Source organism: Chiloscyllium plagiosum, unplaced genomic scaffold (assembly GCF_037043375.1).
Source record: "Chiloscyllium plagiosum isolate Xiang-an unplaced genomic scaffold, Cpla_swu_hap1 HiC_scaffold_23, whole genome shotgun sequence".
NCBI classification, from domain to species: domain Eukaryota; kingdom Metazoa; phylum Chordata; class Chondrichthyes; order Orectolobiformes; family Hemiscylliidae; genus Chiloscyllium; species Chiloscyllium plagiosum.
Window position 1 is genome coordinate 27,240,463 of NW_028270161.1, and position 16,385 is coordinate 27,256,847.

Below are 16,385 nucleotides of genomic sequence, written 5' to 3' on the forward strand. Positions count from 1 at the left end.
CAGCAATGGCGGATTATTATTCTGAGTTTGTATGTAAATAAAGATCAAATGAATTTTTGTGATTTGTGTCATTTCTAAATGCTGAATCCAAAACCAAAGAAATTTTTCACGCCTGTTTCTGTTACCTCACAAATCATTACATTCCATCTGCAATTTGAAATACCAGAATACATTTCCAATAACTTACTATTTAAATTAATAATAGGATTTTTTTATTTGTATGCCCCTAATTTTATTGTATTTTGGCCCTGTGTTGATTGCTTCCTTTCTACTACTACCACACCCACCGTCAAAATGGTGCACAAGGATGATCAGATGATTCCCTTGTGGGGCAGCAGTTGTCTTTAGCTCAGCCTTTTTCCTTGTCATACAGTCTAGTTCAGGAACAACATGGAAAATTGGAGAAATCTGGAACTGTGACTGCCCAGAAGTTTTGCTCTGATATTTTTGTAGGCCACATTTTTCATGGGTAGAATGGGCAGGGAAGAAAAGTCATCTTATTGTTTATACACTGCACAGAAGTGTTATATATAACCCGTCTGATTGGGTGAATGTATATATTGTTTTTATTCTTTCACTGGATATAAGTGGTACTGTTATTGCCATCCCTAATTGCCCTTGAGAAGATAAAGGTGATCTGTCTTCTTGAATTGCTGTGGTCCTTGGGATGAAGGGACACCTACAGTGCTGTTAGGATACATTCACTGTTTGAGGCTGAAAACTTCTGTTCATTTCACAGTAGCTATTTCAATGTGGTATGCATTTCAAAATATCTAAAGCTGGTTGCTGATGCAAAGTGTAGGTTTCAAAATTTTTCTGAAAACACCTTACTCTGAGGAATACACCTTCATCATTAGAATCATTTCTAAAATTTGCCATGCAAATTCCATCATTGGTTATTATATCATGAAAGCCTTCAATAGATAATCTCTTGCATTTGCTAATTGCTTATGTGGTGAACTTCATCAGCTCTCAGTGAGATTTCTCAGTGGGCAAATATTGACATTTTATGGCATACAAACTAAAATTAAGCGGTTTTCTAAAATGAAATGTATTTAGTATTTATGATCAATCATAGGTAATCTAATTACTGTATGTGCTTTATCTGAATTATTTTAATGACAATTTTATTGTCCCCAATCCTGTGTTTTGATTCAGGTGTCCCTGATCGGTCACATTCTGTATTGCTGCAGTATTCCATCAATGGTGGCATAACCTGGCATTTGATGGATGAATTCTACTTCCCTCAGACAACAGAGGTCCTCTTTATTAATGTTCCCTTACCACATACAGCCCAGACCAATGCAACTCGATTCCGCCTTTGGCAGCCCCACAATGAAGGTAACAAGCTGGAATTATGTTTAGATGCCTCATTGCTGAATAGCTCTGGGGTCCCTCAGAGAGCGCAACTTCCATTTTTAGTGGCAATTAATTCAGTCAATTTGTTAATAGCTTACAGAATGAATGTTGATTTCCAGAACACCTCTCCTAATTGATGTTCTGCTGTAACTTATAAGGTATTTGAGGTTTAATACATGGAAGGATTACAGACAATCCTTTTTCCTACAGACAATCTTTTTCCTGTTAATGGAGTGTTTAATACATTTATGCTTACTGTCATTAGTAAACGATCTGGTTAGGAACAGCACAGGCAGATGCAGAGTAAAGCTTATTCAATTTTGCCCCAGTATTGTCTGCACCTACTTCAAAGAGCTATTCTGTTACATTTCCATTTCTGAAGTGTTTCAGTGACCAAAAATGAACTTTGTAATGTTTCTTTGAAGAGCACAAAGACACTACACATCAGATGCAACTCCTCTCCTTTTTATTCATGCATAAAATGGGCAAGGTCTCACATAAATAGGCTTATTAATATATAGCCCTATTAAAACACCACCTTCAGAGTCAGAAAACAGTTAATGATAGCATGAGTGGGACCATAACATCCCACCTAGTCAGTCCTTCATTCATTCCAGTTCTAGAGAGCAAATCACCCATCTTCTTAACTTAGTAAATAACATTACAATGATTTTATAAACATAATCTAATTTCCAGATTCTTCTACTGTCACTGAAAATGTTAAATCTCAATGAATAATAATCTAGTTGGATTTGGTGTAAAATAACTTTTACTTTGACTACTGCTTAAAATTAAGAAGGTAAGTTAAAGCAGATTTATGTTCAGTAATCTTTTTATCTTTATTCTTTAACTATGATAGCTATTGTGTACAATGGTAAGAATGTTGAATTAGCAACAAATCTAGATTTTGTATCAGCATTTAAAATTCTTTAAGAAAGTACTGAATGAAATGGTTTATTTTACTTTTGTGGAAATCTGAACTGGCTGAAGAAAGACAAATAATTATGCTTCAATGCATAGTTGTAAAATTGTACAGAATTAAAATTGGATTTCTAATTAAGCTGCACAATAAGTAGTTTGTTTGACTGCTAAGAAATTGAAGCCAGCTTCATTCTGATTTTCTGTTCAATGACAAAGGGCAAAAGGAAGAAATCTGGATCATCGATGACCTCATTATTGATGGGAATAATCAGAAAAATCCTGGGATATTATTGGATACATTTGACCTTGGACCCAAAGACGAGAACTGGTTCTTCTTCCCTGGTGGAAACATTGGCCTCTATTGTCCTTATGTATCAAAAGGAGCCACGTAAGAATAAGAACTTTGCCTGTGGCTGAAGTTATTACTTGGTGTCTGTGTAAAGTTCTTATAATCTAAACCAATGACTGGGCTAAACATAATAAAGTCCTCTCTCAATCTCTGTCCTTTCTAAGTCTCTCCTGTTTCAAGATGCTTTTCAAACCTACCTCTGAGCAGGGTATCTGCTTATGTGGCTCAGTGTCAAATTTTGTCTGATTACATTCCTGAGAAATGTCATAGAATGTTTTATATGTTAATGGCAGTATATAAATACAAGTTATAATTGTCAATGGTTACAGTTTATTTATTTAATGTGACAATTCAGAAACGGTTGTTTAGTATAACATCCTTCACAAAAAGTAATATCTATCTAAATTACTAAATGATTTGGCATAAGTTAATATATTTAGTAATAGGAAAATCTATTGTGCTGAATATCAAAGACCTGAGACATTGTAATAGATACCAAACTTAGTCTTGAAGTACATCAACACCAAAACCTGTTCATGGTTGTAAAATATCTGGGTCAGGCCCATTGTACAACAACATTTGCTATCAACTTGACACAACAGTATTCTCAGGTATTTAGCAGTTAAAGCAATAACCTTAAAGAGACCTTCTGCTTAGTGTGTAGTGGAGCCAGGAGGAGAACAAGTGTTTCTTCTGGCTTCACATTAAATTTAAAGGCCACTGCTATAAAGCAGTATTGTTATAGCATTGATGTTAATCGATACGGTGACAGTGACTGAGCCCTCTCTTTGTATAGTTTTGATTAACTTGTCAGTGTGCAGCTTTGATATTTTGGTTTGTTTGTCCATTGTGAAGGGAGGAAGATTCCGCCATCGTCTTCGTGTCAAATGTAGTTGGGGAGCATTCCATTACCACTCGCGATCTGGATGTTAATGAGAATACCATTGTTCAGTTTGAGGTAACAACAATTGGAGGGGCTTGCTTCTGTCTCAGATTGTTAAATTCGTTTTTCCAGATCTTACAACCTTGAGGTTACAACCACATAGGAAGCATATCAACACCAAAATATTTGAGGGCAGTAAGCAAATTCATCACCAAAATTGGCCAAATTGCCCAGGAAAATTCAATTATGGGGATGACTAGTCAGAGAAAATTCACAAAAAACTGAAAGAACTGTGGATGAATCATAGAATCCCTACAGTGTGGGAATAGGCCATCTGAGTCCACACCGACACTTCGAAGAGCATCCCACCCAGACCCACCCCAGTAATTCCTATGGCTCACCCACCTAACATTATGGGACAATTGTGCATGGCCAGTCCAACTAACTTGCACATCTTTAGACTGTGGGAGGAAACCCAGAGTACCTGGGAAACTCACGCAGACATTGGGAGAACGTGCAAACTCCACACAGATAGTTGCCTGAGGCTGGCATCAAACCTGGGTCTCAGGCGCTGTGAGGCAGAAATGCTAACCACTGAGCCATAATACCATTGTGCTGGAAATCAGAAACAAAAACAGAAATTGCTATGAAACCTCAGCAGATTTGGCAGCATCTGCAGTGAGAAAGCAGAATTAATCTCTTGGATCCAGTGACCTTTCTTCAGAACAGAGAAAGTTCACCGCTGATAGGCTCATAGAGAACCCAATAGCAGCAAACTGGGAGGGAAGTAGTGTGTGATTGGAGGACCAGTGAGAAGGTGAGTTGCAGCAGTAAGTAAGTCTGCTGGGGCCAGACACAGAGAGGCTAAAGGCTGTGGGCCCGGAGGTGGAGGGGCCATAGACAAAGGAATTAGAAGAAGGTGGGCAGGAGAAGGCAGGACCAGAGGAAAAGGGGTCTCTTCTGTGTGCAGACTCACTTTGCCCTCTGTCCTTACTATGTATGTGTCACCTATGACTCTATCACACCTCTAACATACTGCAAATTACTTAAAATACAATGATTAATTTGAGACAAAATTGCAATTGTTTAGCTATGACCACATCAGTCTGTGGAAATTGTTTATGATGATGGCACTTTGTGCAAAGGCATTTGTCAGTTATTTAAAAAGGAACATTTGTTGGTAATCTGTGCCTGCTATTTTATGCTGATTTAGAAACTAATGCTTTCCTTGTGTTTTGAGGTTTTAAGTTTCATATGGTCGTCATGATTATTGAGGGTGTTGTTGAATTCTTCGAATTCTGCTTCCATGAAACCTAAATGGCCAGGGCATCAGCACCAATGCCAAAGCTAATGTTGCAAAGAGACTGCATCATCAAATAAAGGAGTTTGAAAGATGAGCACCAAAAAAAGTAGTACACCCAAGAAAACCTCAAGAGGGGCCCCAGAAAGAATGCTCTTGAACCCTGGAGTGTTATCATTAGAACTGATGACTTAGATATTTAGCTGTGCAAAACCTATTTTGCGAACAGTAAACACATTATTGAGGTTCGGATGCTGGTGACATCCATGAGAGGTTTCCAGTTTGCTCCCTCCTGTAGAACCCACACAGTGCAAAGTCGTGGTGTCCCAAGGAGGAATAAAATATTAACAGCTGCTAAAGTTATCTGAAACAGAATGTCTTCCCTATATCCTAGACTCACTGTTATACTTTGCCAGGCTAAACAAAACATGCTGGAAGACCGAGGACATCTCCTTGGACCAACCTGTAACCCAGCCAACAAATATTTAGAATAAAATGGGTAAGCCAAAAACAACAAAAGTATTAACCCATTTAAAATACCCCAGTTAATACCTTTTTTGAAAGGAATGGAGTACCAAACAAACATCATTCTGCTAATTGTGCCAGTAGTTTCTTGTAGCTAAAAATGATACAGTTGTAACATAGTATTCATCACTGATTCTACACAATGTATATAGATATGGTACCTTGGTAACAACGCAGCTGGAAGATTTAATAAAAGAGCTCCTCTAAGAATATTTCAAAATTCCAATTCATATCTGTTGAGCCGAAACCTTGTTGCAAGCCAGTTGAAAACTATGTGAGATCAACTGTTCAAACGCAACATATTTCAACACAAATATGAAAAATCTTTATTATCAGTGAAAGAAAATATAAACTTAAATTATTTCCATTAGTGATATCTATTTCTCATATGATTTCAGATCAATGTTGGATGCAATACAGATAGTTCAGCCTCAGATCCTATTAGATTGGAGTTCTCACGGGACTTTGGAGCCACTTGGCACTTGCTTCTGCCACTCTGCTACAGCAGTGGTCACGTCAGTGCACTCTGTTCGACTGAACTTCATCCCAGCAGTACATATTATGCCGGTACCACCCAGGGTTGGAAAAGAGAGGTAATCCACTTTGGAAGGCTCCATCTGTGTGGGTGAGTTCCTATTTTAGAATTTAAACGTGACTTTCTTCTTTCTTCACCAGTGGAACCAGTCAATTTGCGACACAAAGATGTGAATTCATTAATAATTGATTTCAATGCTGCCCTAACTCCTCACCATATCTCTAGATTTACTAGAATGACACCAGAGCTGATATATATGGCTATCATAGCCCAGTGGTGTTCTGCAGGGATCAGTGCTGTGTCCAATTTTGTTTGTCATTTGTATATATGATTTAGATGAGAATATACAGGGCTTGGTTGGTAAGTTTGCAGATGATATCAAAGTTGGTATACTGGACAATGAAGAAGGTTATCTAAGAATATAAAGAGATCTTGACTAGTTGGGTCAATAGGCCGAAGAGTTGCAGCTGGGGGTTAATTTGGATAAATGCAAAGTCTTGCATTTTGGTAAAACAAACAAAGGCACAATTTATACAATTAAAAGGAGGACCTTGGATAGTGTTGCAGAACAGGGGTCTGGGTGGGATGCTCTTTAGAGGGTCAGTGTGAATTTGATGGGCTGAATTGCCTGCTCCCACACTGTAGGAATTCTGTGAACTACTATAAATAATGCTCAGCAGAGAGACCTAGAGGTTCAGGTACATAATTCTTTGAAGTTTGCATCGCATATAGATTGGGTGGTGAAGAAGGCATTTAGCATGCTTGCCTTCATTGCTCAGACCTTTGAGTATAGGAGTTAGGACATTATGTTGAGGTTGTACAAGGTACTAGTGAGGCCTCTTCTGCAGTACTAGGTCCAGTTCTGGTGGCCCTATTATAGGAAGCATGTTATTAAACTAGAGAGGGTTCAGAATAGATTTACCAGGATGATGCTGAAATGGAGGGTTTGAGTTATGAGGAGAGGTTGGAAAGGCTGGGACGTATTTTCAGTGGAGCGTAGGAGATTAAAGGGTTACTTTGTAGAGGATTATGAGAGGTATAGATAAGGTATCTTCTCCCCTCTAGGATGGGGGAATTTCAAAGCTAGGTGGCATATCTTTAAGGTGACAGGAGAAAGATTTTAAAAAGACCTGAGAGGCAATGTTTTACACAGAGAGTGATTTGTGTGTGGAATGAACCGCTAGAGGAGGTGGTGGATGCAGGTATGGTTGCAACATTTAAAAGACATTTAGATAAGAATTTGAATAAATGTTTGGAGGGATATGGGTCAAGTGCAGGCAGGTGAGACTAGCTTAATTTGAGAATATGGTCAGCTTGGACTGAAAGATTCTGTTTCTGTTCTGTATTTCCCTATGACTATTGAGATTGAAATGCTTTATGAGGAAAGATTTGGGGAAGATGTTTCCAATTTTAGCTGAGTCCAGAATTAAACTATATAAATATATAATAATCACTGATAAATTCATCTGAGGATTCAGGAGAAACCCAAAGACTGGTTATAATTATAGAACTCGCTGCCACAAAAATAGTTGAGTCAAAAAGAATAAATGCATTTTGAGGGAAAGCAATGTAAGCACATGAAGAAGAAAGAATGGAAGAATATGTTGCTAAAATAGATTAAGGAGGGTGAGATTAGGCTTAGTAGAGCAAAAAGAATAATAGGGCTCTGTGGGGCCAAATGGCCCATGTCTATGCTGTAAGCACTATATGAATTCTCCATCAAAGTCCAATAGATAAGAATAAAGAAAAATACATAACAGGAACAGGCCCTTCAGCCCTCCAAGCCTGCGCTGACACATTTTGCCCTTCCACACTAAAACTGTCTTCACCTACAGGATCTGTATCTCTCTATTCTCTTCCTGTTTATATATTTGTCCAGGTGCTTCTTGCATGCTGCTATAGTGTCTGCTTCCACCACCTCCTCTGGCAGCGTACCAGGCACTCACTACCTTTTGTGCGAAAAACTTGCCTCGCACATCTCTTTTAAACTCCCCCAACACCCCCGGCACCTTGAACCTGTGTCCCTTGATAATTAGCCCCTCCACCCTGAGAGAAAGCCTCATATTTTCTACTCTATCCATTTCATTCACAATCTTAAAAACTCCTATCAGGTCACCCCTCAGCTTCCTGCATTCCAGTGAAAGCAGACCTAGTCTGTTCAACCTTTCTTCACAGCTAAAATCCTCCACACCAGGCAATATCCTGGTAAATCTTTTCTGTACCCTCTCCAAAGCATCCATATCTTTCTAGTAGTGTGGTGACCAGAATTGTAAGCAATATTCCAAGTGTGGTATAACTAAAGTTCTACAAAGCTGCAGCATAACCTGCCTATCCATAATGCTCCAGCAAATGAAGGCAAGCATGCCATACATCTTCTTTACTACCTTATCTACCTGCATTACCATCTTCAGTGATCTGGGATCTGCACATCCAGATCCCTCTGCATATCAATATTCCTAAGGGTTCTGCCATTCACCGTATAATTTTTACTTGTACTTGACCTTTCAAAATGCATCACCTCACATTTGTCTGGATTACACTCCATCTCCCTTTTTTCTGTCCATGCCTCCAACTGATCTATAACCTGCTGTATCCTCTGACAATCCTCTTCACTATCCACAACTCCACCAATCTTTGTATTATCTGCAAACTTACTAATTTGACATTTTCCTCCAAATCATTAATGTAGAACACAAATGGCAAAGGTCCCAGCACTGATCCCTGTGGAACACCACTAGTTACAGCCCCCCATTCCGGAAAGCATCCAGCAATTTGTTCTCTTGCCTCCCTCAATATTCTGGGATAGATCCCAACAGGACCAAGGGATTTAACTACCTTGATACTTTTGAAGACGCACAACACCTCTTCCTTTTTAATAGCAACTTGGCTTAGAAACTCAATACTCCCTTCCCAGAGATCATCATCTACCAATTCCTTCTCTTTGGTGAATACTGACACAAAGTATTCATTTTGGACCTCTGGCTCCACACATATATTCCGTCCTTTGTCCTTGAGTGGGCCAACCCTATCCCTGATTACCTTTTTGCTTTTTATATATGTACAAAAAACCTTGGGATTCTACTTAATCCTGTTTGCTAATGACTTTTCATGACCCTTCTTAGCCCTTCTAATTTCTTGTTAAGTTCTTTCCTACTTCCCTTATATACTTCAAGGGCTTCATCAGTTCCCATCCTCTTAGACTTTGTGTATGCTTCCTTTTTTTTGATCAAGGTCATAATATCCCTGGTCACCCAAGGTTCACGTAACTTGCCATATCTATCCTTCATTCTCGCAGAAACATGCTGCTCCTGAACTCTTATCAACTGCCCTTTGAAATACTCCCATATTTCTGATGTGGATTTACCCTGAAACAGCCATCTCCAATCAAAATTCTCCAGTTCCTGCCTAATGTTGTAGTTCATCTTCCCCCAGTTTAACACCTTCACCCGAGGGCTGCTATCGCCCCTAGCCATGAGTATCTTAAAACTCATAGTATTATGGTCACTACTCCCAAAGTGCACCCCCACTAAAACTTCACTCATCTGACAGGGCCCAAAACTCATTTCTCAAAACTAGATCCAGTATAACCCATTCCCTGGTTAGACTGATTACATACTGTGTCAAGAAACTCTCCTGAATGGTGCTTACAGATTCTGCTCCATTGAAGCCCCTAGCACAAAGTGAGTGCCAGTCAATATAGAGGGAGTTAAAATCACCTGTCACAATAACCTTGTTGTTTTTACATCTTTCCAAAATCTCTCTACATATTCTGTCCTCTATCTCCTGCTGGCTGTTGGGACACCTTTAGAATACCCCAACATTGTGACTTCACCTCTCCTATTCCTGAGTTCTACCCATACTGCCTCACTGCACAAATCGTCTGATGTCTCCTCCCACAGTACAGCTGTGAGATACTCCTTTACCAGTAAAGCAACTCCCCCAGTCCCTTTTACATCTCTTTCTATCACATCTGCAACATCTGAATCCTGGGACATTCAGCTGTCAGTCCTGTTCCTCTTTCAGCCAAGTCTCCATAGTCACAATCATGTCATAGTTCCGAGTACTAACCAAAGCTCTAACATCACGTACCTTGCCTAATACACTTCTCGCATTGAAACACATGCATTTCAAACCACCTCCCCTGCATATTTCAGCAGCATTTCCCTACCTGTTCCTGCCAATTGCCATGTTTGCCTTAGTTTGTACCTCTCTCTCAATTTCTGCATCGACTGACCTACTCCTCTGTTTCCCATCTTCCTCCCACGCACTCTACCAAGTACCCCTCCGCCCCAAGAACATCAGTCTTGATCCTGCCCAGGAGTAACCCATCCAGTTTTTATAGTTATCACCTTCTCCAGAACCAGTACCAATACCCTACAAATCTGAAACCCTCCCCCTCGCACCATCTTTTCAGCCACGTGTTCATCCTATATATTCTACTATTTCTACTTTGACTAGCTTGTGGAACTGGCAGCAATCCTGAGATAACTACGTTTGAAGACCTACATTTCAATTTTCTCCTAGATCTCTGTATTCTGCTTTTAGCACCTCATCCCTTTTTATAACCTATGTCATTAGTCTCAATGTGTACCACAACTGTTGGCTGCTCAGCCTCCCTCTTCAGAATGTCCTGCAACTGCTCCAAGGCATCCAGGACCCTAGCACCATGGAGGCAACACACCATCCTGGTCTCTTGTTTGCAGCCACAGAAACATCTATCTATTCCACTTACGATTGATTCCTCTATAACTATAACGTTTCTATTCCTATTTCTCCCTCCCTCTGCAACAGAGCCAACCATGGTGCCATGAATTTGGCTGTTGCTGTTATCCCCTGAGAGCCATTCCCCTCAATGGTGTCCAAAACGGTAGATGGTGTCATGCAGTCAACCTGGTATATAAAATAATCATATTTTTCCAAGTGAAAAGTCTTTATTTTGCACATACTTAGCATCTAAGTCAACTTCCTTTTTCACTTACATCTTACTGTACTTTCCCCTGTTCTGAATGTATAGGAAGATTCCCTAAACCCCGCATCCCCATTCATCCCCTCACCCTGATCCTGGTTTCACTTACATCATGTCACCAAGAGTGAAAAAAGCAAATTAATTGAAACCAAGAAAGAATTCTACAGCAAACCTTGTCCCAAACAATCAGAATTCTGACCCTTCCATTTGCATCTGTTCCCAGCTTAAGTTTTCCATTGACTTTTTTCTTACTGGCCCCATTTCATTTTCAGACCTTTTTCTGTTATCAAGCCACCAATGTCAACTTGATCACTGTCAACTCTGCCAATCTGAGCATTTATTTAATTATACATTCTATAAATATGTTTTCACTTACTTTTTTGGTGGTACCATTTTGTAGGTAAAGGCATGGACCCCTACAATGCTACTTAAACAAGCAGAATCATCTGCCTGCCCTCTCAGGAACATGTCATTTTAATCCAGACTTCAAGCTGTAAAAAAACTCTTTACAGCTTGTGCACTGAGTTTGCATCAATTAATATCCTATTGTTCATTTAGCAAACTGACTTTTTCCAGTTCCAGTGTCCAATGAAGCTGTTTGTTTTGCCTCACAATATAAAATAATCTTCCCTAGCTTCTATTGATCCATTCAAGTTTATTTTCATATTGTTTGTTTTGTGGATGTGCTTCCTACGGACACAGATCTGTGAGGTTTCGATGGTACCAAGGTTTCTACACATCAGGTTCGCAACCAGTGACTTGGGCCATCGATAATGTTTATATTGGACCACAGTGTGAGGAGATGTGCAATGGACATGGCAGCTGTATCAGTGGAACCCAATGCATTTGCGACTCTAGATATTCTGGACCAACCTGTAAAATCAGCTCCAAAAACCCAGATTTCTTGAAGGGAGACTTTAAAGGTTTGTTGAAAACAATGTATTTATAATTTTGTAAACATTGGGTTAAAGGAAATCGTACAGAGTTATAACAAAATGTGTGAAAAATGAAGGCCATTTTCTGTTGTTTTTATTGATGATAATGCTTCAAGTATATTTTGCGCTGAATATTGGGAATATGAGGCTGTTTGATACCTGATGAAAATGGGGTGGTTCCCTATTTGGAACACTTGTTCAGATTATTAGTCGACATTCACAGGTTTTCCACCTCTTGGCTCCCCACACTTGGCTTTCTGTAAATTGTGTAGAAAGTCACAGGCTGATGGACATAGAAGTGAAAAACCACAGCCAGTGTTTTAATCTACAACATATAGGTCCATTTATGGGATATGGATCTTTGTGTGACACTAAACTCCTCTCTCTCTCTCTCTCTCTCTCTCACTCACTCTCTCTCTAGGAGATCATTAAAATTGTGGGGGGAAGCAAAGAGAGTGTTATATTTCTGTGCTCCAAACATCATGGTTTATGGACAGTGAAATCAGCTGTTTCCTGTTGATTTTGTACATCTGTGTGATTCAATAGAAAAAGAATATTAATCAATAAGGTTGCCTAGCATAGAAACAATATGTTTCAAAGTATTTCATGCAATGAACTGCTGTTATCAGTATGGTGTCAGTTACATAAGCAGATCACTGCCATTTTTCACCAGTAACAGCCCTCAAATGACTATGAGACAAAAGTCCAGCCATTCTGCTTATGACTTCAGTTTTTGGTGAGTAGCTTTACATTTTGAGTTGTACCATGGGTTCTAAAACTGGCACTTGAACTTGCCTCCCAAATTACAACACCTCCAATAATGCAGCACTCACCCACTGTTTCACTATTATTTAGGAGTGGACTAGGGGCTTAATCCACAAAGGTTTGACCAACTGAATCAAGCGAATACCACCAATGCCCATTAAAAATGCCTAAGGTTATTAAATGTCTACTACAGCATAATCATTAATTGGTTTGAAGTAGTAGTCTCCCCAGTGTGTATGAGTTAGACAGAAATCCAATCTGCTCTTTCAGATAATTGTAAAAGTTCTCATGACACCATTTCAAGGAAGCATGGGGAAATTATCCAATATTTATCCTCAATAACTATCATAAAAATCGATTATCTGATGATTGTCACATTGCTGTTTGCTATGCACACATGGGCTACTCCATTGTCTATATTACAAGTGCAGGATTACAAACTGTTCCAGAATGATTCCACTAGAATAGACATAAATCTCCTGGTGGCTAACTAAAAAGCATTCCAAGAGATTGGAATACCATGTTGTCAGTACAAATTTTGTGCATTTTCAGCATTCTCTGTTCTTCAATCAGGTGCTCTGGTTTCCTCCCACAGTCCAAAGATATGCAAGTTAGATGGATTGACCATGCTAACTAATCTGGGATGTGCAGTCTAGGTGAATTAGCCATGGTAAATGCAAGGATAGGTAGGGGCCTGGGTTTGCATGGAATGTTCTTCGGAGGGTCGGAGCAGATTCCATGGGTCGAATTGCCTCTTTCCACACTGTAGAAATTTTGTTTTTATGAACTACATTAGCAGTAAATTGCATGGAAACACACTTTGTTTGCTTCCAAGTAGGTGGTGGCTAAAGATCCTTTTTTCTTCGATCAACTTCAGTTACAGGCATTTTTGTGCCTTTACACACTGCTGAATTCTGTCTGCTTTTCAAAACAAACAGGTTTTAGTCATGAATATTTTGGATTAACTGTGTAAAAAAAAATGAAATCTTTGCTGCCTCCAATTTACTTTCCACTTTTAATATTTTCATGAATTTTGATTTTAGCAAGGTCCATTTGTGTGTAGATATAAAGAGTTTTAGCAAGAGAGTTACAGAAACAGAATCACTTGATAAACAAATTAAAAGGAGCTAAGATTTTGTACAATGTAAGCATTAATACATTTTTAAAAAGTGAGATTGGATAAGGTCAACATGCATCTGCAAAAGGCTGGAACATTTTAGGAGCTAAGTTTTGCATCTGTTTAATGTGGTGAATGGGCATTCCCTCTCTACGTTTTGAGTCTAGCAGGCTGCAAATTAATTTTGTTTCGTGGGCAAGTTTCTCATGCTGAACTTATTTCTCAATCATTCAAGTAGCTGATATGCCAGTAAATGCCAACTGACCAACCTGAGAGTATAGATGGGGTAGAATGTGAGTAATCAGGAATGATTTATTTTAATTTCTAATCTAGCATCTAATCACATCTATTGACTCTGGCTTCCAACAATTGCAATCCTTCCTGTCTCCAAATCACTATAACCTAGCATTGCTTTTATTAAAGATTATCCAAAGGATAAAGTTTTGCAACTCTCTAATATATGACAATAATAAACTTTCTACCTCCTGGGCAACAATCCTTTGTAATTATAATGCACATTGACTTAAAAATAAACCAACTGGCAAGGCAGCCACTTTAATGCATTGTTCAAACCTGTGACATCTGGTTTTACATGCGAAACTTGACTTGCTTTCGTTTGTAGGTCCAATAGACCCCGAGAAATTTTTAGTGGTCAGTGGTGGGAAGCCATCCAGGAAATGTGGCTTAATGTCGAGTGGAAACAGCCTCTTCTTCAGTGAAGAGGGACTGCGCATGCTGATGACTGTCGATATGGATTTGTCACATGCCAGGTATTTGTAACACATTTAATCATTGTGTTTCCTTTCTTAATTGCTCACAAGTTGTTTTATATTCACATAACATATTTCTAAGTGAAATAATGTGTAACTGAGAAAAGTCCATTCAGGCAAACAGTGTCATTCTTCTTTAACTCACTGTACAAACCTAACAAAACAATTAAGTGTCTGCCTCCTGTCTTGATACAGACTGCTATACATTGATGTTTCCATTAAAGCTGTATTTGTTACACCAAGTGACAGCTAATTTTAACGTGCAATAATTACTTCTCAAGTCTGCTTGAACTTCAGTTCCCCTTCAGGTGATGATTCATAAACCTAATATATCAATGTCTCCATTTCTGTCTCCTTCTTTTATCTTCCATCCCACACAACCCCTCCCCCAACTCAAGTGGTGATTTTAACATGTGTATTGTTCTCCACTTTCATCATATCAAGAGCAGAAATATTACTTTTATTTTAAAATATCCTTTCCATCATAAAATTTGACATTTCTCAGAAAATGTTTGAAAAATATTATTCCCCTTCTTCCACTTCCCCAGATATTCATTTCAAAAGTGCAGGAATAGTCCCATGATGAATCATTGAGCCCAGTTATCCGTGCTGGATTGTTATGTTGAGAAGTTGAGAGGAATTCAATGAATCTTATTTTCCATATAATATAAAAGAAATGAATGTTCTCATGTCACTGTGTGTCAGAGTGTTCTTTAATGTCTTGTCAGTTAAGAGTCCAATATCCTCTCCCTGAGATGCTGGAGAGATTGCAAATTTGAGACCTAATGGTTAGTACATGCAAATATTAGGTACTGATGCTGAGTACATATGTAGCTCCCAGTGCTGTTCACAGCATGTCACCATCAATTCTGCTTTAATTCAGATCGGTGTGCTTATGAATATGCTTATAATGAGTTCTCATTACAAAAGCAGAGGATCTTTTCGGAAGCCAAAACTGCCAGTGACTAAAGGAATGTACTTCAATATCAGAAAGAATACAGGAAGATGTGGACAATTCTCAGATAATGCAATGGAATCTTCAACTTCTTCAGTATAAAGTGACAGTTCCACTTTCTCTACTGAGTATGCAGAATCTCCTCAAAACATTTGTAACAAACAAAGAGTTTGTCAGTGACATTTCAGACATGACATCTCATGAACCAGTACTAAAGATGCTGACTTATTTTCTGCAGGTTTTCTGATCATGAAAATCATTAATACGATTCAACAACATAAGCAGCTACCAAGCTTTAAAAGCTGCCATCGACAATTCATCTACAACTGACCCAGGCTATTGTCATTTAGACCACTTCCCTAAAGAGGTACCTGGACAATGGTTGAGCAATTCATCAACTTCACCAACACATTCCACCCTGACCTTAAATTTACCTGGACCATCTCTGACACCTCCCTCCCCTTCCTGGACCTCTCCATCTCCATTAATGATGACCGACTTGACACTGATATTTTTTACAAACCCACCGACTCCCACAGCTACCTGGATTACACCTCTTCCCACCCTACCTCTTGCAAGAATGCCATCCCGTATTCCCAATTCCTCCGCCTCCGCCGTATCTGCTCCCAGGAGGACCAGTTCCACCACAGAACACACCAGATGGCCTCTTTCTTTAGAGACCGCAATTTCCCTTCTCACGTGGTTAAAGATGTCCTCCAATGCATCTCGTCCACATCCCGCACCTCCGCCCTCAGACCCCACCCCTCTAACCGTAACAAGGACAGAATGCCCCTGGTGCTCACCTTCCACCCTACCAACCTTCACATAAACCAAATCATCCGCCGACATTTCCACCACCTCCAAAAAGACCCCACCACCAGGGATATATTTCCCTCCCCACTCCTTTCCGCCTTCCGCAAAGACCATTCCCTCCGTGACTACCTGGTCAGGTCCACGCCCCCCTACAACCCACCCTCCCATCCTGGCACCTTCCCCTGCCACCGC

At 39.4% G+C, this 16,385-nt stretch overlaps 1 protein-coding gene across 1 annotated transcript in view; it reads left to right on the forward strand.

Annotated features, from left to right (window-relative positions):
* Positions 1 to 16,385, forward strand: part of reln (reelin) — a 391,311-nt gene that overhangs the window by 306,235 nt on the left and 68,691 nt on the right. The window contains exons 38-43 of the mRNA XM_043713852.2: positions 1,159 to 1,341; positions 2,497 to 2,668; positions 3,485 to 3,587; positions 5,736 to 5,962; positions 11,541 to 11,761; positions 14,278 to 14,425. Coding sequence (XP_043569787.2) covers positions 1,159 to 1,341; positions 2,497 to 2,668; positions 3,485 to 3,587; positions 5,736 to 5,962; positions 11,541 to 11,761; positions 14,278 to 14,425 — 1,054 coding nt within the window. The remainder of the gene's footprint in view (positions 1 to 1,158; positions 1,342 to 2,496; positions 2,669 to 3,484; positions 3,588 to 5,735; positions 5,963 to 11,540; positions 11,762 to 14,277; positions 14,426 to 16,385) is intronic.